Below are 24,847 nucleotides of genomic sequence, written 5' to 3'. Positions count from 1 at the left end.
TCAAAGGATGGATGAATGAATGGTTGGTCACAGCAAAAACCATTCCTTAGGAATTTGGCTTTTATACCTGGTTATTCTTGTCAGTCAGTTGATCAAGAGTTTCAGACTGTTTCTCCAGCGCTCGCTCTAACTTCTTGTGCTTAAGCTTCCACTGCCTGATGGACTCCTGAGCTCTCAGTTTCAGCTCTTCTCTCCTCTTCTCTGCCTCCTGCCTCAGGGCCTCTGACTGCTGGAACTCGAGGAGGTACTGCTCTGCCTGCTTGGTCGCATCCTCGGCATGGTGGGTCAGCTCTGAGATCTGAAGGTCGGCATGCTTGTGTTTGGCCTCACAAGTTTCAAAGTGATTCTGGATCTCCTTAAGCTGATCCAACATCTGTAGCTGCTCCTTTTCTTTGTGCTCCAATTGATGTGTTAAATTCTGGGAATAAAGCATGAGAAATATTAGGAACATGTTCTTGTCAAAACTGGATGTCTAACATAGCATCAAACAAGAATCTCTAATGTCTGAGAATGACTGAAATGGGACTCACCTGTACTAAATTTCATTAGTAGTCAGTCTAGAAGATATGAGTCCCTCTCTATGTATTTTATGGGCACCTAAGTTGGGAATAATTCTTTATAGAAATAGTTCCTCTTTTTTAGACTACTTCATTACCCAAATAGGGAAAACACGTATTTTCCAGATGACTGTCACCAAAATAGAAGGACTTTTGATGAGAAAAACAACGTGCGTTACTTTAGTAAGAATCTAACACTTTGTCCAACTGAAAAAAATGTCAGTTTTAAAAACTGTCAGATTATCACAGCAGTCATATGTAATATTTCACTTTCTGGCAACACAGAAATTTTGTTACAATAGAATAAAAATACCTAATAATATATGCACATTGATGATAGAAAGATCAATATAGATAATATTTGAAAGTTCATTTAAAAGACTCTCAATAAAGTGTTTATAGACACATTAATTCCAGCTAAATCTAATGTTATAAATTGCTAAACATAGCTCAAGCTTACAAAAATCAGGGTAGGATAGATTTTTAAACAAACAAATTTACTTGAACTATATAATAATTAAGAAAAGCAAACCTGAACTCTTAAAATCCAGCTTCCCAGAATGGGTCAACAACACATTTGGAAATTGCACTAAATCATCATGTTTCATACATATTTTCAATTTGAAAAGACCTGGTAAAGATCTGTTCTTAACTTAAAAATGAGAGGACACTGCTTTTATGTAACATTCTAAACAAATAAAAGAATATTGTAATCATTAACATTAAGCCACTATTATAGAGCTTTGGAAGGGAGTGACAAATTAAGAAATATTGTATCCCGTATGCTGTCCCTCCTGAGCCTACTTTCCAATACTCAGGTGACAAAGGTAACATGAAAAGGCCATGTTCAGGGGACTAAGATGATACCGGAGCTGGACAAACAATAAATGTCATCTGCATTGCTGTAAGGCTCCTACAAATGAAGGCTGGAAACATTTACCAACTTCCCCTGATTCTCACAGCAGAACGTTCAGTTCCAGATTCCATTATCCCTGCACCATGGCTCAAATAAGTTAAATACAATTTCTTTCATGGTTAAAGTCATCGTTTGACATCATGGCAAAAAAAATACAATAAAAATAATGCCTTGAAAACAAGTTTCATTTTCAGAGCAACAGGTTTGCATTTGCTCAGTTTGCTAAATTCAATGCAGCATGGAAGAGATGAGTCACTCCTTTATCTACCCAAACAAAATAGTAAATTGAGAACTGTGCACTTGTTTGTGCGGAAAATTCTAAAATGAAATCAGAAAGCCATAGTGGTAGTGGTTTGCCCTTTTGCCCTTATCTAAAAGTTTTATCACTAAGATAGAAATCAACTTTACTAACCCGCAGTATTCGCATGATTTCTCCATCAGCAGAAAGATGCCAATATTTTTTTTTTTCTAACAAACACTTCGGAGAGTGGGTACCCTTCCTACATGTTAAGCACATAGCTTACAAAATGGTTAATAAGACCTGGCTTTGATACCAAAAAACTAAGTAATATAAACTGGAGAGATACTCACCCTACCAGCTAGATTACAACTGCAAATGATGCTAGATGCTAAAATGATGGACAGTTACCTGAAGGGGACTAAATTCTACAGTGTGGCTGGGGAGGGTTTCTCTTGGGAGATGACATATGAGCTGAGATCTAAATGAGAAGGAGCTAGCAATAATAATTATTATTACTACTAAAGTTTACTGAGCACTTGAGTTGTAGAAAGGATTAAGCAAATACTTTATAAGAATGACCTCACTTGGGACGCCTGGGTGGCTCAGTGGTTTAAGCCGCTGCCTTTGGCTCAGGTCATGATCTCAGGGTCCTGGGATCGAGTCCCGCATCGGGCTCTCTGCTCAGCAGGGAGCCTGCTTCCCTCTCACTCTCTCTGCCTGCCTCTCTGCCTCCTTGTGATCTCTCTCTGTCAAATAAATAAATAAAATCTTTAAAAAAAAAAAAAAAAAAAAGAATGACCTCACTTGGTCCCACTATTACTATCTTAATTTTAGTGATATGTAACCAAATCTTGGAACCTGCCCAAGATCACATACCTACTATGTGAGGAAATGGGATTTAGACCCAGATTGTCTGGCTGCAAAGCCCATGTTTCCAACTCTTTGCTAAGTGGCCAGATTCTCAGATGCCCCTACCGCCTTGCCTGTTTGTCACCTACTCTCCCAGTCCTATCTTAGTGGTTCTGCTCAGAACTGCCATCTACGAAGCAAGAGTCCCCGTACTCCCTTCTCCCCAGTATTCCTCCTCCCATCCCTTTTCCCCACTCCTCAGGCCTTTGGCTTTATCTACCCATCTGCCCAGTTCCCTCACTCCTTTTCTTCTCATACATCTGCTCTTCATTGTCAGGAAGATGACGACGCCCTGACATTTCTTTTGCTGGCTTTAAATCCAAGTTTTTTGACTTAACTTCCTTAATTTTCACTTTAACCACTCCCTTGTTCACATTTCAAACTCCTTTTTAAAGCTGAACTTAAATGGTAAAACTACCAGCTCTGGGGGATTAGCACATTTCCTGTTTCCTGTATCAGGTTACTGAGTCCTCTAAGGAACACCAAACAGGAGTATCAGTTGATGTGATGGCACACGGAGAGGCAAGCCCTTGGTGCAGAAATTCTACGGCATGCCTCTTCCCAATCCACACAGTGGCCCTTCCAAAATGGCCTGCCTCAGACCCACCATCTTTTCACTCACTTCTAGTGTGTGACATAGCTCCTTAAAAAATGAAATTGAAGCTATTATGCAGGACATCCCTTAAATTTCCTTAATGTACCATTTTGAAACTTAACCAATGGATAGTCTGTCCTCCTCTCTAGTCTCTGAGGAAAAGGGATCTTTCTTAGACAAATTAGCCTATCTTTGTAATTTCCTTCCACATCCATCAAGGGTTTCACTACATCAATTATATCTTCTCTTCCTTGTACTGAACCTCTCTTTTCCTACTGGATCATTCTTCTCTACTATTCCCAACTTTAAAAAAAAAATCACGGGACGCCTGGGTGGCTCAGTTGGTTAAGCAGCTGCCTTCGGCTCAGGTCATGATCCCAGCGTCCTGGGATCGAGTCCCACATTGGGCTCCTTGCTCAGCAGGGAGCCTGCTTCTCCCTCTGCCTCTGCCTGCCACTCTGTCTGCCTGTGCTCGCTCGCTCTCTCTCTCTCTCTTTCTGACAAACAAATAAAATCCTTAAAAAAATAAAAATAAAATAAAATAAATCACAGTAATAATTTTTTCTTAATGAAACAAATTGAAGAGGATACAAACAAACAGAAAGATAGTTCATGTTCATGAATTGGAGGAATCAGTATTGTTAAAATGTTTATATTACCCAAAGCAATCCACAGTTTTCATGCAATCCCTATCAAAATACCAAAAGCATTTTTCACATAACTAGATCAAATAATCCTAAAACTTGTATGGAACCACAAAAGTCCCTAATAGTCAAAGCAATCTGAAAAAGAACAAAGCTAGAGGTATCATGATCCCAGATTTCTAGATATACTACAAAGCTAATATAATCATAACAGTATGAAACTGGCACAGAAATAGGCACACAGATCAACAGAATAGAAGAGAGAGTCCAGCGATAAGCCCACACTTTTATGGTCAATTAATCAATGAAAAACGAGGCAGGAACACACAACACAAAAAGTCTCTTTAATGCTGTTGGAAAAACAGCACAGCTACACGCAAAAGAATGAAACTAGACCACTTTCTTATACCAGAGATAAAAATAAACTCAAAATGCATTAAAGACCTAAGTATGAGATCTGAAACCATAAAATTCCTAAAGAAAATATAAGCAGTAATTTCTTTGACATCAGCCATAAAAACAATTTTTCCAAATACGTCTACTTTGGCGAGGAAAACAAAAAGCAAAATTAAACCATTGGGCCTACACCAAAATAAAAAGCTTTTGTACAGTGAAGGAAACCATCGACAAAACAAAAAGGCAACCTACCTAGTGGTAGAATACATTTGCAAATGAGATATCCAATAAGGAATTAATACCCAAAATATACGAAGAACTTACACAACTCAACATCAAAAACCAATAATCCAATTAAAAAATGGACAAAAAACCTGAACAGACCTTTTTGCAAAGAAGACATGCAGATGGCCAACAGACCATGAAAGAATGTCCAACAACATTAATCAGCAGGGAAATGCAAATTAAAACCACAATGAAATATCACTTTATACCTGTCAGAATGGTTTAAAAAAAAAAAAAACAACACAAGAAATTACAAGGTGTTGGTGAAGATGTGGAAGAAAAGAACATTCATTCACTGTTGGAGGAAATGCAAATTGGTGCAGCCACTGTGAGAAATGGTATGGAGGTTCCTCAAAAATTACAACTAGAATTATCATATTACCCAATAATTCCACAACTGGGCATTTACCCAAAGAAAATGAAAACACTAATTCAAAGGGATACATGCACCCCAATGTTTATTGCAGCATTATGTACAATTGCCAAGATACAGAAGCAACCCAAATGTCATTCACAGATGAATAAAGATGTAACACACACGCGCACATGTGTACACACAATGGAATATTATTCAGCCATAAAAAAAGAATGAAATCTTGCTGTTTGCAACAACATGGATGGACCTACAGGGTATAATGCTAAGTGAAATAAGTCAGTCACAGAAACACAAATACTGCATGATTTCACTCATACGTGGAATTTAAGAAACAGAAAAATAAACAAAGAAAAAAAGAGACCAAAAAAAAGACTTTTTCCCCAACTTTCTTTTTTAATTATGTTCAATTAGTCAACATATAGTAAAGTAGAACATCATTAGTTTTTGGTGTACTGTTCAACAACTCATTAGCTGCATATAACACCCAGTGCTCATCATTACACATGCCCTCCTTAATACTCATCACTCAGTTATCTCATCCCCCAACCTACTCCCCTTTCTGCAACCCTTAGTTTGGTTCCCGGAGTCCGGAATCTCTCATAGTTGTCTCCCTGGCTGATATCTTCCTATTCAGTCTTCCCTCCTCCTTCCCCTGTGGTCCTCTGTGCTATTCCTTGTGTTCCACGTATGAGTGAAACTATACAGTAATTGTCTTTCTCTGCTTGACTTATTTCACTTAGCATAATCCTCTTCAGTTCCATCCATGTCGATGCAAATGATGGGTATTCATCCTTTCTGATGGTTGAGTAATATCCCATTGTACAAAAGAACCACATCATCTTTATCCATTCATCTATTGAAGGGCATCTCAGCTCCTTCCATAGTTTGGCTCCTGTGGACATTGCTGCTATGAACACTGGTGTGTGTGTGCCCCTTCTTTTCACTACATCTGTGTCTTTCAGGTAAATAATAGTGCAATTGCTGGGTCGTTGGGTAGCTCCATTTTTAATGTCTTGAGGAACCTCCATACTGTTTTCCAGAGTGTCTGTACCAGCTCGCATTCCCACCAACAGTGTAAGAGGGTTCCCCTTTCTCCACATCCTAACACTTGTTTTTTCCTATCTTTTTAATTTTTGCCACTAACTGGTGTAAGGTGGTACTTACTGTGGTTTTGATTTGTATTTCCCTGATGGCTAGTGATGTTGAACATTTTTTCATGTGTCTGTTAGCCATCTGTGTGTCTTCTTTGGAGAAGCGTCTGTTCATGTCTTCTGCCCAGTTACTGACTGGGTTATTTGAAAAAAACAGACTCTTAAACACAGAGAATGAACTAGCTATTTTCAGAGAAGGGGGTGGAAGGATGATGAGGGAAATAGATAAAGGGGATTAACAGAACGTTTATCTTGATGAGCAATGAGAAGTGTGTGAAACTACTGAGTAATTGTGTTGGACACCTGAAACTATTGTAGCATGATATATTATCTATACTTGAATTAAAAAAATCACAGAAATAATTTTTTTAACGAAACAAAAAAAAACCCTTATCAATCTGACATGATCTAACCAGCACTCTACACTCTGCTTCCTATTAAATCAGACTCTCCTGGAAAGAGCAGTCTACACCTGGTACCCCACAATTTTATTCCTAATTCATTTCCCCATTCATTGGATTTGGTTTTTATACCTATCATACAACTAAAATAGCTCTCATCAAGATATCCAAAGATCCTCTTTAGCCAAATACAACGGACTCTTTAAAAATCTACCCTAGTTTCTTTGTAGCATGTGACACTGTCCATGGCTCCTTAATGCCCCTCTCTTCACTGGTTCTCCTTTTACTCCTGCTCTTGAATCTCCTTTCCTTGGTCTCTCCCACCATTTAGCTTTTAAATACAGATAATAGTACAAGATTCTTGGGCGCCTGGGTGGCTCAGTGGGTTAAGTCGCTGCCTTCGGCTCAGGTCATGATCTCAGGGTCCTGGGATCGAGTCCCACATCGGACTCTCTGCTCAGCAGGGAGCTTGCTCCCCTCTCCCTCTCTATGCCTACTTGTGATCTTTCTCTGTCAAATAAATAAATAAAATCTTTAAAAAAAAATAGTACAAGATTCTAGAATTACACATCATTCTATCTATAAAATATCTTCAGTAAGTAAGCAAGCATGTAGGTAGACAACGATACAAGTAATTTCCAATTCAGAAGCCAAGATGATTTTCTAAATTCCAGACCTTTAAATATCGAATTATATAATGATGTCCTACATCTGGGAATTCCACAGGCTTCTTAATTTTAGCATGTCAAAAAATTGAATTTATCTGATGCCCACCTCCTAACAATTAATGTAGTTCTACTAATAAAATGGCAGTAATGGCTTTCTCTGCTGAGAAAGTATAGAAATGGGAATGGAATTGTATATTTAAATAGTGAGCAAGTTTGAAGTAACTGCTATAGGAAAAGAGAAAATGAACAAGAGATAAATGTTCAAAAGCTAACAAACAGAAATAAGGTCACAGTTAGATAGTCTCAAATTTATAATAGACTCAAATATACAAAATTCTCTGAATATCCCTAACAAGCTCTTGAACCCAGGAGGAAAATAAGTTCAGCATTATTTATTCTTCTATAATTACAGAACAAGAATAGGCACATGATTAACATATGTAAGCCCTGAGCTTAAGCACATAAATTTCATTGTTCTCACATTTTAAAAATTACAGACTTTCATATTAACATATTTCATACAATAACTCACTTAGAAGAATACTTGAAAACATCATGGCATTAATTGGGTATATAAGTATAAATGAATAGAAAAGGATGTGGTTCTAATTGTAAATAATTGTGGTTCTTACTACTGATGGGAAAGTAGGATTGAATTTGAACTGGATGAACCCTGCCTCTAAGTGCTCTGAGTCTGGAAACTGTTGCCACTGATTTGCTCCCATCAGTCTGTCTGCATTATGCTTCAGGTAAAACCTGTCATAGAACTCCTGCCTATATTCATTCCTTGGCAGGTCCTATTCAGCCACAGTTTTGATGTTGTCTTTAATCCATCTTCCTCAAATAACAAATCAGAATAATCTAATTGTAACAAACATTTCTCCCCCATCAATCTCCCCCTCACAACAATCCTTCACATACGCACACATCTATAGCGAGCACACAAGTAAACAAACACATCATTAATCCATGGATAAATGCTTTTAGGGTAGGCATATACCAAATACTAGTATCTTCCTATGTTCTACATGAAATGCTAAATGAAAGGCAATTTTCTTATTTATTCCATTAGGATGATTTCCAATTCTGTTATTACTATCATACATTCCTGGCAGCCTCTTCTGCCCTAAAGAACATTTTATAGTTAAATTGTGTGAAATTATTTCAGCCACTAGAGCAGAGTTGTTAAATTTCATATAGTTTAATCAAGTCTATTACTTATTTCTCACTATGTAAGTACTGTCAAAGACAGGAACCATCCAAAAACATAGAATTTTTTTTTTCCACCAAGAATTGTTTCCAGTTATGTGGGAGAAAAAACTTTGGTTCCTAATGGGAACATTTTAGATTCTATAGCTGGGCCTGAGAATTAAACCAACACAAGACAGATCAACAGGAGAAAAGCACACAAATTTTATTTAATACTTTTAGATAGACATAGGAGTCTTTGTTGGGAAAATGAAGACCCTACAAAGTGGTTGGGATCAAGAGCTTCTACGCTTTTTTTAACAGAGAATTTGTGGGGAAATGACAAGAAAAAGGAAAAGGGATCTAATAAGCTTCGAGGGGTAATAAACTGTGGGAAAGTGGCTACGAAATATATGGGGGGAATCTAACTGAAGGTCAGGGTTATTTTAGGTTCCTTTGTACATACCCACTTTGGAATCAACTCCCAATCTCCAGTGATAAAAAAATGTTTTCTTCCCGATAAAGGGAGCATACCTTCCTCATGGGAAATATAATGACCTTCTTTAGGTAGGAAAAGAGGTCAGAGTATCCTTTCTGCATCTACTGTTTCTCAAGTCCCTTCAGCTCACAATAATCAATATGCCAAAGTGGCACATTTGGGGATGGTATGTTCTGATCCCTTTCACAGCACCTTACCAAAGGTTTATAAACACTCCAACTCAATCTAAAACTTTACACATTTCTCTTTTATCTCTTTCTCCTTCTTCAGGTGGGAAAAAATGTTAATGAGTAGTTGTGTTGAGGGTCTCAGGTTTGCTGATAACTAGAAGGATTCACCAGATTCAGCATATAGTCATACTTATGTTGAGATTTAGACTGAAAAGATACAAGGCAAAATCAGCAAAGGGAAGAGAACATGGGGTGTAGTCCAGTGGAACCCTGGCACAAGCTTCCAGGAGTCCTCTCCCCGCAGTCAGAGGTTGCGCCCAATTCTTCCAGCTGTGAATTCTGACAACGTGTGTGAGGTACTTGCTACCAGGGAAACCCATTAGAAACTCAGTGCTCAAAGTTTTCATTAGAAGCTAGTCACTTAGCTACTGTCTGCCTAGTGTGGACCAAAATCCAGACTACCAGAAGGAAAGCGGTTGTTCAGCACAAACCACATTCTTTGTACAAAAGGTCTAAGCACCGTGAGCTACACCTTATCATTTAAGGAAAGTTTCTTACTTGATTATCATTAAAGTTCCCAGATGCCAAACAAGGGCCTATTTTGGAAGCAGACCTAAGGAAATAGTCTCTGGTCTACGTTGTTAACTCCTTTCTTTTCAGTAGTAAAATGGCCAAGGAATAGATAGAAAGGAAAAGAATCTATTAAAGAATGCATTATAGCTGCATTTAGAAGATGATAGAAAGGAACTCTCTTCCTTTAAAATTGATTGGCCTTGGCTACCAATGGCTTTAATTACTGCAGTGTTTGCATTCAAATTATAACTACAGACAGCCCACTCATATGAATAAGGCATTTAAATGAAAATAGAAAATGAAAAAGAGATACTCTATTTTTAAAAAGTAGTATGGATAGGATCCAACACAAATTCTAGCTTTAACTATTGGCACATCTAAGATCATAATTTCACATATGTGGATTACAAAAAAAAATATTTACCAACTTGAAATTACAAAAGTGGAAAAACTGGACTAGCTAGGAGAATAATGGAATAAATTTATAGAATTAAGAAGCCAGTTCCGTCTAGTATATGAGGATCTTCCTACCTGCCTTCTTTTTATTTCTCATATTCTTGAAGAATTACTAAACCTACATTGAAACAGTTTCTATTAAAAGACAAAAAGCAGACTACTGTGTAGGTGACAACAATTATTATTTGTTCACTGATATCACTAACATATAGTATAACACAATTTTTCCAGTGCTCTTATTTGATAGTCAATGCATACAAAGGATTGGGCACCTTAGGAAATATTTAAAAATGAAAACTTCATCCCAAATAAGCCAGGGTCTCAGAATATTTATTTTTAAATAAACTTTGTCATCTAGTACTATGTACTTTGTGTGAGACCTTTAAGGGTAATGAGAAAAGAGCCACACTTTAATGACTCAAAAACAACATCCCAGGGAAATAGTAGCATATCAGGGAAAGAACATGAATCAAGAAGAATGATGACCTACACAAAATCAATTGGATAAACATCTGGAAGACTCATTGATTGGCACACTTTACAAACTCAACAATGGCAAGGTTTATTGCTAGCTAGAAACAACATTAAAATTAGAGAGGTAGGCACCTGGGTCGCCCAGTCAGTTAAGTGGTTAAGTGTCTGCCCTCAGCTCAGGTCACCCTCCCACGGTCCCGGGATCAAGCCCTGCATTGGCTCCCCACTCAGTAGGAATCTGCTTCTCTGTCTCCCTCCCTGCTCTGCACTACTTGTGCATGTTTTCTTTCTCTCAAATAAATAAATAAAATCTTTCCAAAAAAATTAGAAAGTTAATCCAAGGCCTGTATTATAAAGATGAGGAAATTGAGGGACAAGGAGATAATCAATCCAAGTTAAGGGAAGTAGTTTACAGCAGAGAGTCACAGGTCCCCAATATTCAAACTAATATTCATTCCACTTCACTGTATTACTGACTTGGATACTAGCCAAACAACCTCTTAAATAATTAAATAAGCTACAATGTTCTTTCCTGAGATAGAAGGAAATCCTAAGTAGGAATTACATAATCTCTGAGGCATGGATGTTTCTGCAACATTTTTAAAACTGAGAGGAAAAAAAAAATCACAGAATAGAGGTGACTTGGTTAAAACAAAATCAGGCATAGAATAGTTTTCCCCTTCTATATTCAAGACACTGGCTAGGCACTGAGGAAAGTATTAGATGAGAAACACTGATTGGGACAAATATGATCAAGCAGGAGGGAGGAGACATCACCGTTAGCTAGTAAAGTAGAAACAGAATTTAAGTTAGTAAATTTAAGAGAAACTACTCTGATCATCAAGAACTCATAAAGAAAGGCACATTAAATAAAGAGACAATGAGCAAACTCAAGTGTGAAGAAGAGAAAAGACTGGGTCACTGATAAAGGACAGGCATTTAAGACCAACAGTAGCACTGGCAAGAGCCACAGACTGGGCCATCAGGGCTATTCACGAAGAGTAAAAGTTCAAGAGGGCCAAAAAGAGATTAAAAAGTAAGGTCAGAAACCAGGTTGGGAGAATGCTGAAATCCAGTTTAAGCTTTCAAAAGTTTTTCAGCAAGGGAATAACGTGATCAGATATGTGCTTGAGAAAGATTAATCACCAAAGGACATTATGCTAACACTAGGATATTAAAATATTATAGCAACATTAAAAATAATTGAAGATCATCTTTTTAAAGCAGGAATGGACTTTTAGAACCAATTTTTTCTCATCTGAATTCAATTTCAGCAATCAAATTCAATAGAGCTTGCTTATAATAGATAAGAACCATCTATGGCATTCAAGAGAATAGGGGGGAAGAAAGAAAAAGAAAAACACCACTTGTCAGTCTCATTCTTTCTGAGGAAAATACAGGTATGTTTCCATTTAATCCAATAAATATTTACCACACTCAGCAACAACCAAGCTGCTAGAGACACAAAAAGATGAATAAGACGGCATGGTTCTACATTCTACTGCTACAGAGAACCATATAGTGTGGTTAGGCAGACACCTAACAGTTATTTTAAATAAATGTGATACATATGAGCAATTTTTTTCTCCTGTATTTCAAATTCTGCCTCTCTTCCCAATTTATGCTACCTAATCTATACTTAGATTTCATTCTTCAGTGTCTTCATCTGTCCTTATCTTTATATAACGTTTTCTAACAATGATTCTTTGTCAAAAAGAAAAGAGCCCTGAGCTAACACCATTAGGTGATAGCTAAGGGAACAAAAAGAAGATAATTCACAGTTGCTAGTGAAAGTAATAAAGACAAAAAGCAAACATGGGGGGCAGGAGGGGAGAGGCAGAAACATAGCTAGAAAGAAAATGAATGCCTATGCCAGCCAATCTCAGAACTCAAACAACAGCCAAAACCACTAAGGCAAGAGTATGCACAGCACTCTTGTCCTCTGTGTCCCTTTGGTGCCTTCTTTCATGATGGAAGTGCTCATAACATTGGTGTTGGCAGGGGAAATGTGGTTGAGAGGAGAATGGGGAAGAAGGAAAAGATTAATAAGAGAATCTGATCAAATAGACACCTCTCCCAAAAAGTCTTTTGTAAGAATTTCAAATAACTTGATTCTGCAATATTTGAAAAAGAATGATCCCAAATTAGGGGCAAGCCAAATGGAAGTACAGTCATTTGTACATTTCTTTTAATTTTTATAATTGCTAGCCTTTGAGTTTTAGATACATCAAATATATAGTATAACAGAAATACAAAGACGCACACTTCACAAAATTTTTGGTGTGATGTTTACTCACACTAGAGTAAATAAGTATATTGTAAAATTATGTGTTTGTATTATACTCATTTTATCAAAAATTAAAAAACAAGTTTAAATATTAATTATTATAAAGATTAAGAGTTTTTATAGCTTGCATTGATGACAAGTTCATTTTAAGAATAAATGTTCTGATTCCCAAGTCTCCTTGGTTGGAAATACCATGCTTAATTATAAAGTTTCTCATATGAACACATACAAACCACAACAGAATGATGTGTTTTACTACATAGTTTCTAGAAACCCAGCACAGTGAAAGTAGCAACTACCTTATCAAAATGATACACTGAAACAAAAATGATATTTAAAGTATAGGCAAATATAAAGCTCAATTCTTTATAAGGACAAAAATGGTGACATTAAGGTTAATAAGTAACAAACACGCCTCAAGGAGAACACCATTCAAAACAGAATTCAATTAATTATCTTATCACTGACTCTGAACAAAGACAAGACTAATTCCAGCCCAAAATATGACTTCCTTAAAGCAGACACAAGATGAAAACACTAATGGAACAAGGATATTATATCCAAAATGAGATGCAAATATCTCAGCAAGAGGACTGATTCAAGTGCAGAAAAAAAAATTAAAATTTTATTTATATTTTTTGTATTTATTAAAATTAAACTCTTTTCCAGCATGTTGGAACACTTTAGGTTCCATGTGACAAGTTAATTGACATGTATAGATGATTTACTTTGAAGTAAGCTAAAATGGACAGAAGCTTTAAAAACAATAACCTGCAAATAAACTACACATTGAGGGGCACCTGGGTGGTGCAGTTGTTTAAGTGTCTGATGCTTAGTTTCAGCTCAGGTCGCAATCTCAGGGTCATGAGATTGAGCCCCATATTGAGCTCTGTGCTCAGCACAGAGTCTGCTTAAGACACTCTCTCCCTCTGCCCCTCCTCCCCATGCTCACTCTCAAATAAATAAATCTTTAAAAAAAAAAACAAAAAAAACTACACATTGAATATAACATTACCAGTGTATGGATAGGTATTTGTAAATGTGACATGAGGATTAACATGAATTCAACTAGCATTCGCAGAATGCCACCTATGAACACAAGGCTAGGCTCAAGGGCTATGAAAAATACAAGGCAAGGTCTTGTTTCTCAGCTAAAAGAAAACCTGATTACTGGCACTGTGGTTTATGACATGACTGACAGCAGTCAGCCCCCATCCCTACCTCCTCCTAATATACTCTCCTATTCCATAGAGGCTACAAAACTCAATGTTTAGCACTCACTTAAGCTAGGTTGGGGGCGGGGGGTGGCAAATTAGACTCAATACAGAGAGAATTAGAATGTAGAAATGAGGTAGAGACAACATAACTGCAAATTTGGCTCTTTGCTACTGGCCAGCAAGGTCTTAGAGACAGGATTTACTTTGGTCCACAGTGAATATTCCCTTGTGAATATCCCCCTTTGTGCTATCCCTTCTTAGAAGCCTAAGCAAGGCCACATCCGCCAGTATTATTATAAACAACTATTGCATGAAATACCTAGAACAGTCCTATTTCCCACACTAACCCTAACTGATGTTATAAAGTTTTGCTTGTACTGTGTAAACAAAAGAACAGATTTAATAGGATTTCACCTGAAATTCTCAGCCTCTCTATTAAGCCATGCCCCATTCACCTCTATTGGGAAGTTAGCCTGACATATTCTTGCATGTTTTGATAGACTCATTCATTTCTGTATAATTTAGGTGTTTTATGAACTGATAGTGAGAGGGCAACTAATCGATTTTCCACAGTCAGGAGAACTAAGGGAAGTCTCTGAATAAAAGAACTCAAACCAAGCAAAACAAGCATGGTAGCCCCGAAATACAGGTACAGGGAAGCTAGACTGAGCCAACACTCGTTGGGATTTCACTACTTAAAACTTTTTAAAGTCATGATTGGTGGAAAGTAGAATGTACACTTAAAATCTGGGAGTCAATTTTTCTTAACTCAAGCAAAATACCTATTAATAATCTTTAAAAACTGATTCAAACCCTTTTATGAGTTAGGGATCAGCCACAAAATATCAGGGGCTACTGTAGTAACCATGTCACAAATAATTCTTCCTTTACAAAAAGAATCTTCTGTCTTTTCTAGCCTTCTAATTTGACTACGTATACTATTACTATTTTCTCTTTGCCAAATGAAGCAGGGACACATAAAAAGACATTAATCCCAAATAACAGGTTCCTCGGTCTTTCTCAGTGATTAAAAATAATTATTTCTCCACAAATCCTAGGAGAACATATCTGCTTCATACAACTACAGTTTCCTTGTACTTTTTAATGAAACATGATACTAAGCTTAAGCAAAGTACAGAAAATAATGTTCAATTAATTAAATACATTCATCTCTTTGTGAAGAAATAAAATATTAACTTCTGTTTCATTAACCATGATGTTCACTACATGGAACATTTTAAATACACATTTCTTCAGAGTGTTCAACTTATTACACAAGGGGACACATAATTAACATCTAGGCCCCAGCAACACACTGGGGAAATTCTGACCCTGGCACATATCTCTCAAGAACATTTGTGTTTTCTTCGTTTTTCTCACACTCTATTAGACCGTTAATTTTAACTCTGCAGCTCTAATGTTTAAACTAAAGTAGGCACTTTGGGAGAAGAAAATTTGAATATAGATAGGCTAAAACCATTCTTCTTTCAGCAGACTGGTATTTAGAACTGCTTTTGATTGAGGAGCAATAACCTCTGATTAACACACTTATTATGAAATGCAATAGGACAAAGCAGGTATCAATAAAAGACAGACACCTGTGTCTTACCAGTATTGATTTGGCCGCTGAGAGAACCAAGATAAAGTACACAGTTCAACTAAAGAAATATGTCATCTCTAATTACATTACATACAGTGAAAAGAACTTAAATGTAACCTAACACTTAATATTATTGCTCTACATCGTTAGAGAGCATTACAGTTTACTGGAAACAGATCAGACATATTATCGTACATGATACCATAGCATTGTGCACCTGAGAGAAATCAACTTTTCTTGATTTCTCAATTTTGATTTCTTCAGAGAAATCAAAGCTAAGGAAGCCTAAATGAGATAAAAGAGTCCTATTTTCTTTTTTTTAAGTAAATACAGTTTCAAACAAAAATAACAATCCTCTGAGATACCACCCCACATCCATTAGGATGGCTACCATTAAAAAAAACAAAAACCAAGTAACAACAACAAAAAACAGAACAAATGTTGATGAGGATGTGGAGAAACTGGAACCCTTGTGCATCGTTGGTAGGAATATAAAATGATATAGCCACTGTGGAAAAAAGTATGGTGGTTCCTCACAAGATTAAACATAGAATTACCTCATGATCTACTAATTCTATTTTTGGATATGTACCCTCAAAAATTGGAAGTTGAGTCTCAAAGAGATATTTATACACTCATGTTCATAACAGTATTATTCACTGTAGAAGCTAAAATGTGGAAGCAACCCAGGTCTCCATCAACTGATGCATGGATAAGCAAAATGTGGTATACACATAGAATGGAATATTATTCAGCCTTAAAAAGAAAGAAAATTCTGTAACATGCTGCAGTATAGATGAACTTTGAGGACATCATGTTAAGTGAAGTAAGCCAAGCACAAAAAGACAAATACTGTATGATTCCACTTATATGAGATACTCAGAGTAATCAAACTCATAAAGACGAAGTATAATAGTTATAACGCTGGTTGCCAGAAATGGGGAGGGGAGTTATTAATTGATACAGAGTTTCAGTGGGGATAAGGATGGATGATTGTATAATGTAAATTTATTTACTATCACTGAACTGTACATTTAAAAATGGTTAAGATGGTAATTTTTTGATTTGCATATTTTACTGCAATTTAAAAAAAAAGAAAAATAATATACCCTTTTTTGACTCCAGTGGATTTTCTAGGAAGGGCTGGCTATGACAGATGTTTCCTTAATCAGCTCTTGACAAAATCCAAGACTACCACACTCCCACCATACAGTCATGTCATATTCAGACCAAGTAAAATCAGCATGCTTTCCATACCAATGGGAATTCAAGACATGGCTCCTTATCCAATTTCACAGGATCCAATCACATTCCCACCTGTTAAGTTTCACCTATATTTAAGTAAAATTAAAAAGTCACACTGACCTCATTTCAAGTGCTCTATGACTACAGATGGCTAACATGTTGAACAGCACAGATATAAAACACCTCCATTATTGTTGAAAGTGCTACTGGTCAATGCTAATCTAAGGCAGCCACTGATTCATATCAACATGACTTGATATTCTTTACAATTCTTTTTCCCCTTTGTATAGGTAGAGCTCCTTTCTTGTTCTTAATGTTGATTATATAATCTTTTAAAAAAATAAATTGCATAAATTTTACCTGAGAGTGAAAAAAATTATATTTTTCTCAAAAATCAGGGGCACCTGGGTGGCTCAGTGGGTTAAAGCCTCTGCCTTCGGCTCAGGTCATGATCTCAGGGTCCTGGGATCGAGCCCCACATCAGGCTCTCTGCTCAGCGGGGAGCCTGCTTCTCCCTCTCTCTCTCTGCCTGCCTCTCTGCCTACCTGTGATCTGTCTGTCAAATAAATAAATAAAATCTTAAAAAAAAAATCAATACTTAGGACATATGTTTTGTGGATACAATATGACTGAACATGATTCAATGGCTTGGTTTTAGTTTAGATCTGATCAAAGTTCATTTTATATTTGGTTTCAATTATTATCTTAGCTGAAACACACCTGACCTGTTAATGTTAATGATTTACCTAGAGATTGTGTGGATTTTTTAAAATATCAATTGGAAATAAAAACAACATTATTAATTCCTTTCCAAACAGATACTTTTCCTTTTCCTTGAATTACTGCCTAGACCATTAGCCCTATTACATTGTTGAATAGAAGGGAAGCGTCTGCTGCATTTCCAATCAGTACTTCACTATTAAGTACAGCGTGTTTACAGGTTTTTAGTAGATACTCTTCGGTATCGGGAAATTTCCCTCTCTTCCTTTTTACTAAAAGTTTAACTCTTTTTACTAAAAGAATTTTAGTAAATTTTTAATTACTAATTAACGGATGTTGAACTTTCATAAATATGTTATCTCTATCCATTGAGACACTAATATAATTTTCTGTTATACTGATTACAAGTGTTAAAACAACCAGGCACTGCTATAATGAACTGAATATATAGGAATAATACATAACCATGATACCAGTCTTTTGTTCCATATATGATCTGTGAATATCTTCCCCCAGTGTGGCTTGTTCTTTTCATTTTCCTAATCCAGCCAAGTGCAAGGAAGAAATTTTTAATTTTGTTCAAGTCTGATTTATAATAGTTTCATTTATGATTCATGCTTTTGGTGTCCTACTAAGAATCTTTGTTTACCCAGTGTTGTAAGTCATAATACAGTCATAGTAAGTACATAGTAAGTACACAGTAAGTCAAGTAAGACTTCTTTTGGAAGGTTCTGCTGCTGTTGTTGTTGTTGTTGTTGTTGTTAAGCTCTACCAAACGTGGGGCTTGAACTCACAACCCTGAGATCAACGGTCATATGCTCTATTGACTGAGCCAGCCAGGTGCCCCTGGTAGTAATTCTTTTAATTGTTTCACTTTCTTCCTCAGTATTAGTTATATAGCTATTACTCTTCTTCTAGTAGTTACCATAGAGATTACTATATGCATCCTTCACTTACTAGTATATAAAGTAGATTACTAATTTTACAACACCCTTCAATGAGAATCAAAGGCCCATTAGAGGGGCCATCATCCCCCAGATGAGTGGATGGAAGCTCTATTCCAAAAAGACATAGCTAAAGGACTGAGGCTCCCTTTTCCCAACCAGTTCCCCCACTCCCCAATCACAGGGCAGAAGGCATCATAGACTTAGATTGCTCCTGTCCCAGTTCTCTCATACAATGAAGGTTCCACACAGAATGGGCTGGCTGAGAGATCATGGACTACCAACCCCACTCAGCACCACATCACACCACACCTGGTATCACCCCAGAGGGAAGTGGGCTATAGTCCCTGAAACCAGCTCCAGTACAGTGACACAGAGGGTCTATTAAGAGGAAGGTGGGGGGGAGGGGTGCCTGGGTGGCTCAGTGGGTTGGGGCCTCTGCCTTCGGCTCAGGTCATGATCCCAGGGTTCTGGGATCGAGCCCCGCATCGGGCTCTCAGCTCAGCGGGGAGCCTGCTTTCTCCCCTCTCTCTCTGCCTGCCTCTCTGCCTGCTTGTGATCACTGCCTGTCAAATAAATAAATAAAATCTTTAAAAAAAAAAAAAAAAGAGGAAGAGGGAAGTTATATAAACAGAGAACCGACAGTTTTGACTAAGGGGACTGACTTTATTTGTAACAGAACATAAAGAAATTACAGTCTAAGGATGATATCAAAAAACAATAAAGACAGCTAAGAAGAGCATTCTTGGAGTCAGAAAATGCTCCCAAAGACTGGCAACACCATACTCTTACAAAGAAGCCCATCTTTAACTGCATCAGACTGTTGTACAATTTATATCCCAGTGAACATAGGAAGGAAGGAGGAAAGAAGGAAGGAGCAAGCACTCAGCAATTAATGGAGAGGATAAAACCTAGGTGGGATATCAACAGAGTCAGACTAGACAGAAGTTTAATCGGGAGATCAGGGAACTAGAGAGTGAAAGAGAGCCCAGCTAAAACCACAATCATCCCTGCTGGTCATGGAGACTCTGCACATACTCAAGGCTGCACCCTCTGAGAAGCAACATCAGAAACTCCACACTGCAGGGAAAATAAGTTCCACTGAGCTACTCCACTCAATTCGCTAAACTAATAAAAAAGCAAATAATAACAGCAAACCGCAGAAGGTATAGAGTTAGTATCCAGACTAAATACATTATACAAAATGTCAAATTCAACAAAAACCAGTAGACATGAAAAGAAATTTTAAAAGTGTGACCTATTCAAAGAAAAAAAGAAAAAAAAGACAATTGAAACTCCCTTTGAGGGGGACCAGATTTTGAACTTAAAATTTTGTTAAAAGCTACTGCAAGTGTGCTCAAAGAGCTAAAGGAAACCATTTTTTTAAATGAAAGGTATCTATGATGACAATATCATAAAGAATAGCAATAAAAAGACAGAAATTTTTAAAAATGGAAATTCTGAAATTGGAAAGTCCAGTAAATTTAATGAAAAATTCACTTGAAAGGCTCAATAGATTTGAGCTGGCAAAAATAAAAATAAATATAAAGAATTTTTTTAAAAATCCAAAAACATTTTTTTAAAGATTATTTGAGAGGGCATGTGAGGGAGAAGGGCAAAGGGAGAGAATCTCAAGCAGACTCCCTGCTGAGCAAGGACACGCCCCCCCCCAACACACACACCCACACACACACACACACACACACACACACAGGGATAGACCTCACAACTCTGAGATCATAACCTAAGCTGAAATCAAGAGTTGGACACTTAACCAACTGAGTAACTGAGTCACCCAAGTACGCCCCAAATCCAGAAACTTAAAGATAAATCAGTGGTGATTATGCCATCTGAAAAAGAGAGAGAAAAAAGAATACAAATGAACAGAGCCTCAAAGAAATGTGGAATACTAACATACCTGCAGTAGAAATACTAGTTGTAATGGAGAGAAAGAAACAAAAAATACAAGAAAAAATGATGGCTAAAAGTTCCCAAATTTGAAGAAAAACATTAAGCTATACTGATGAACTACAAGTAGGATAAATACAAAAACCCTCACCCAAATATATCGGAATCAAACCTGAAGGCAAAGACAATAAGAAAATCTGGAAAGCAGCAAAAGAAAAGTGGCCCATCATGAATGAGGAATCCAACAGGATCAAAAGTTGACTTCTCATGAGAAACAAGGAAGAACAAAACCAGTGGGATGGCATATTCAAAGTGTGAAGAAGATCAACTAAACTCTTATATCCAGCAAAATTATCATTTTTTTAAAAAATGAGATGCAATAAAGACATTCTCAGATCAACAAAAAATGGAGAATGTGTTGCTAGCAAACCAGCCTTACAAGAAATATTCGAGGAAGTTTTTCAGGTTGAAAGCAACTGATATTCAATAGTAATTCAAATCAACACATATAAAGAAAGAGTGCCAGGAGGGTCCAGTGATTCCACCACCATGGTCACAGATGACCGTACCAATGAATTAATGCTGAACCCAAAATAGCGATGGCTCAAGTTTTCTTATCTTTGTGATCTAAAGTGTCTCAATGACTGCATCAGTTTGGTAACAGGTATGAAATCTGTTTTGTCCATGAAGCCCGAAGGGCAGCTGTCAAGATAGTTTCTCGCCTCCCTACATTAAACCACCCATTTGAGTGTGTTCCAGTTTCTTGTAACCTAGAAGGAACAAACAAATATAACTGGACAATGTGATGTAATAAGTCTGTAAAACTAAAAAATCATTGTTGGGATTTTCAATCACCAAATACCAATTTCTATTTAAAGGTATTTCTGCTGCTTTTTGTCTTTTGATGACTCTTTGTTTTTACATTTATTGTTCTGTCCTCAGAGGATGGGGGCCATCTTGGTATGGTAGGAATGGGTGCTCCTCATGCCCACTTCCTAAGGTTCAGACTCCCCATACTCCTGTTCCCCATTTTAAGTCCCACTATGATTCATGCCCATCCTGGCTTTTCTTTTCTTTCTTTTTTTTTTTTAATTTCTTTTCAGTGTTCCAGAATTCATTGTTTATGCACCATACCCAGTGCTCCATGCAATACGTGCTTGAAGCGAAACTTCAGTGCTAAATGTGAGTTCAATGATTATGACTTCACTGCGGGCAATGAATATTGCTTTCATTTGTGTACCCCTGGATTCCAGCACCAGACTCAATACCTAACAGACTCTTAATCAAAATTTATTGAATGAAAGACTGAATAAATTGGGTTTTTCTTGCCAATTAGAAGATAGAAAAACAGATCATTTAGACCAGAAACCAAACCACATATTAAATTATATAACCTAAGCATACATACGGATGGAAGTCTCATAAAATCCTTTGAGGAATAAGAAAAAAAAGTCTCTAATTTTTTTATTAAACCCTACCTACCTATCCAGCTCTTAATTACAGTTACTATATATTTTGGTTCTCAGATTTCTATTCTGTTTATAATGCCCTGTTCTCTGCTAGAATTAACTGTCTTATTATCTAATTTCTTAACATATTAATGGTCCATGTTTTAAAGGTGATTTCTGTTGACTCTAACATCTGAAGAGTTTATATGCCTATTTCTATCTCTCGCTTAGATCTTGTTTTGTAGTAATGGGTTTTCTTGATAGGACTACTAAGTTTTGATCAAATGCTAAACACTGTATGACAAATTACAGAAATAATGAGGGCTCTGGAGGATAATGCCTTCCTCCTCGAAAGACCTGCTTTTGTTTAGATGGGCAGTTAGGGTAGGGACGGAAAATGTCACAGCAGATTCCAAGCTATGCTACAGGTTTTGTGACTGTTGGTGCATTTCCAGCTTACCCAGACTCCTAGCGTTTAGCCCTTCGGGTATCCCAACTGAAAGTATGGAATGATTAGCAGGGCCCTTCTTCTTAAAGACATAACTCCTCCTGTCCTTATACCCTGGTAACTCTCTGATAACTTCAAACATATTTTTAAAAATATATGTCTTACCCAGGTTTTTCTAGTTTTTCTCAGTAGGAGGTTTGTTCTGCAACAAGCTAATCCATCATTAATAAAGGCAGAAACTGTTCGTTAATCAGAATTGCCAAAAGTTTACCTACTTTGTTAATCTTCACTAAGGAAAAGCAAACTATAGCCTAACAACATCATAGGTTCCCCCCAAATAAGTACTGTATCACATAAACTCACACTTCACGCAAGTAAAGTAATAGAATTTAAATGTGTTTAATACATATGAAAAAAATTGCTAACACCGACCTTTGCTTATGTTAGCCATATGTTACTTACTAAAACCTTTTTTTTGCAAAGATAATTTATACCATTCGAACATTTAAGAGTATAACAGGCCCACTGTCTTCATTAAGGCTGAATATAATCTCATTTCTCCTTATAGAAAGCTGCCTGAAAACAAAACTCTAAAACACAATTTAAGTCTCCACTTAAAATGATAAGGCTATCAAATTAAAATCACTGTAAAGGTAACTATAAAGGCTATAGGAATAATGCATGAACAATTAAAATGTGTATTACAAAGTCTACTTTATATCCCTTTAACAGCATTTGTAGTGGTCAAGAAATGAACAACTATGAATTACTAAGATTCTGCAAAAAATATTACCTCATTTGTTACATATCACCTATTTTTCCACAGCAAGTCCTTGAATAGTTATTCCCAAAGGCATATGTTATCTTTATAATTGCTTTTAACATCAAATCTATCTATAATTAACATAAGTTATCAATACTTCATTGTTCTGTGAAGAAGGTAGTTTCTCCCTCTCCCCCACCCCAACTTCATGCACGTGTCCACGGACATGTGCACACACACACCACAGAGACACACAAACGCCTACATGCTCAATTTATACATAAAACACATGAGGCAAAAATTACCATGACTTCAGAAAATAAAGAATTTGAAAATTTACACTTTTATTCTGAATTATTTCCTTAATGACCCTACTAAATAGTAAATCTTGGTGATGTCTTAAAGGAAAATTTAAAATATTTGGTCCACTTCTACTTTCTGGTTTGATGGAAATACTCATGCAATTCTCAGTTACAAAAAATAGAAGACCTGCCTTTCTTCACAACTCCAATATTTCCATATAGATGAATGATTTGAGAACTAAATCATCTTCAAAGTGTAAAAGTTTACCTAGTTTTACATGTAGGGCATGTCTGCCAGTAGTCATCTTCATGAAGAACTTGGAGCATAGAGCATTTGTGGACTTAGCAATCTGCTTCAATGTCCATTAATTTGGTTAGTAACAGAGGCAGACCTCATCTCCCTAGGCTGAACAGTTTTAGCCTGCCTATACAGTTTTGCTGCCAATATTTTTTTTCTTTATAATCTGTGTATTAAAAATTACTTAGTGCTCAGTACATTATTTTACAACAAGAACTTGGATAAGGAAGAAATTATTAAGATAAAAAGAACAACAGAAAATTACAAACAGGGCAATTAAGGTCTCTAAGAAGGACTTTAAAGTAGTATTGAAGGGGGCATTATTACAGAGCAAAGCAGCCAGCTTTATATAAGAAATGCAAGAATCAAGAGTTTATCTTAAAAGCATGTTAAAAGGAACAACCTTCCTTCTGTTCCTGAAGCACTAATCATCAAGAAGAAAAGTTATTATTGATTATCATTTCTGTTTTCCACTACCCTCTTTTTAAAAGTAAATTATGGCATTACAGTTCCAAGTTTCTGCTAATGAATAATCATGTCAGTTGTCACTCAATTATCACTTTCAACATTTAATCTAAATTATGTACAGCACCTTGTTTTTTTTCTTTCTTTGAAGTTCCTCATTGAATTTAAAAGTCAAATTTTTTTCTTCAAGAAAAGTAAGTTGATGGAAGATGGAGGCTGAGATTAAATCAGGGGGAATCATTGATCAAGGATACTTGGAATTCTTATGAATACAAATAGCCTATCAAGGTTAATGAGGTTCAACACAAGTTTAGAAAAAGAAAAAACTGTACTTAGTATTTTCTATGCATATACAGATTTAGGGTTTTAGGTACAATTTGAAAGGTAAATTATGCAAACCCAAACTCAGCTTTCATTCTGCTTTTTTACAAGCTCTTTTCGTTTTTCTCCAGTGTAAAACAACTGCTTAAAATATATACTCTGGATCAACAAAAACTAAGGCAATTAGTGAGAAAAAGCAAAGGTTCCCTTGAATACTGACAGACAACTCTTCCAGAAATTAATGTGCTTTTAAAGAATGGCCAGACAACAAAAGTTAGCTTTGAAAAATAACCATAAAAAGTGTTCTACAATTTACTACTTCAGTCAACAAATACTAATTGAGTCCTAATATGGGTAAAACACTGTCAAGGGACACAAAGAA

The 24,847-nt window shown here is 36.5% G+C and overlaps 1 protein-coding gene across 1 annotated transcript in view; it reads right to left on the bottom strand.

Moving 5' to 3' along the window:
* CEP128 (centrosomal protein 128) overlaps positions 1–24,847 on the bottom strand; it is a 396,464-nt gene that overhangs the window by 279,963 nt on the left and 91,654 nt on the right. Inside the window, exon 14 of the mRNA XM_080808359.1 lies at positions 68–418. Within this exon, the coding sequence (XP_080664485.1) occupies positions 68–418 (351 nt within the window). The remainder of the gene's footprint in view (positions 1–67; positions 419–24,847) is intronic.

This window comes from Martes martes, assembly GCF_963455335.1.
Source record: "Martes martes genome assembly, chromosome: 7".
Lineage (NCBI taxonomy): Eukaryota > Metazoa > Chordata > Mammalia > Carnivora > Mustelidae > Martes > Martes martes.
Note: the sequence above shows the minus strand (reverse complement) of the source record. Positions and strands in the feature narration are given on the sequence as shown.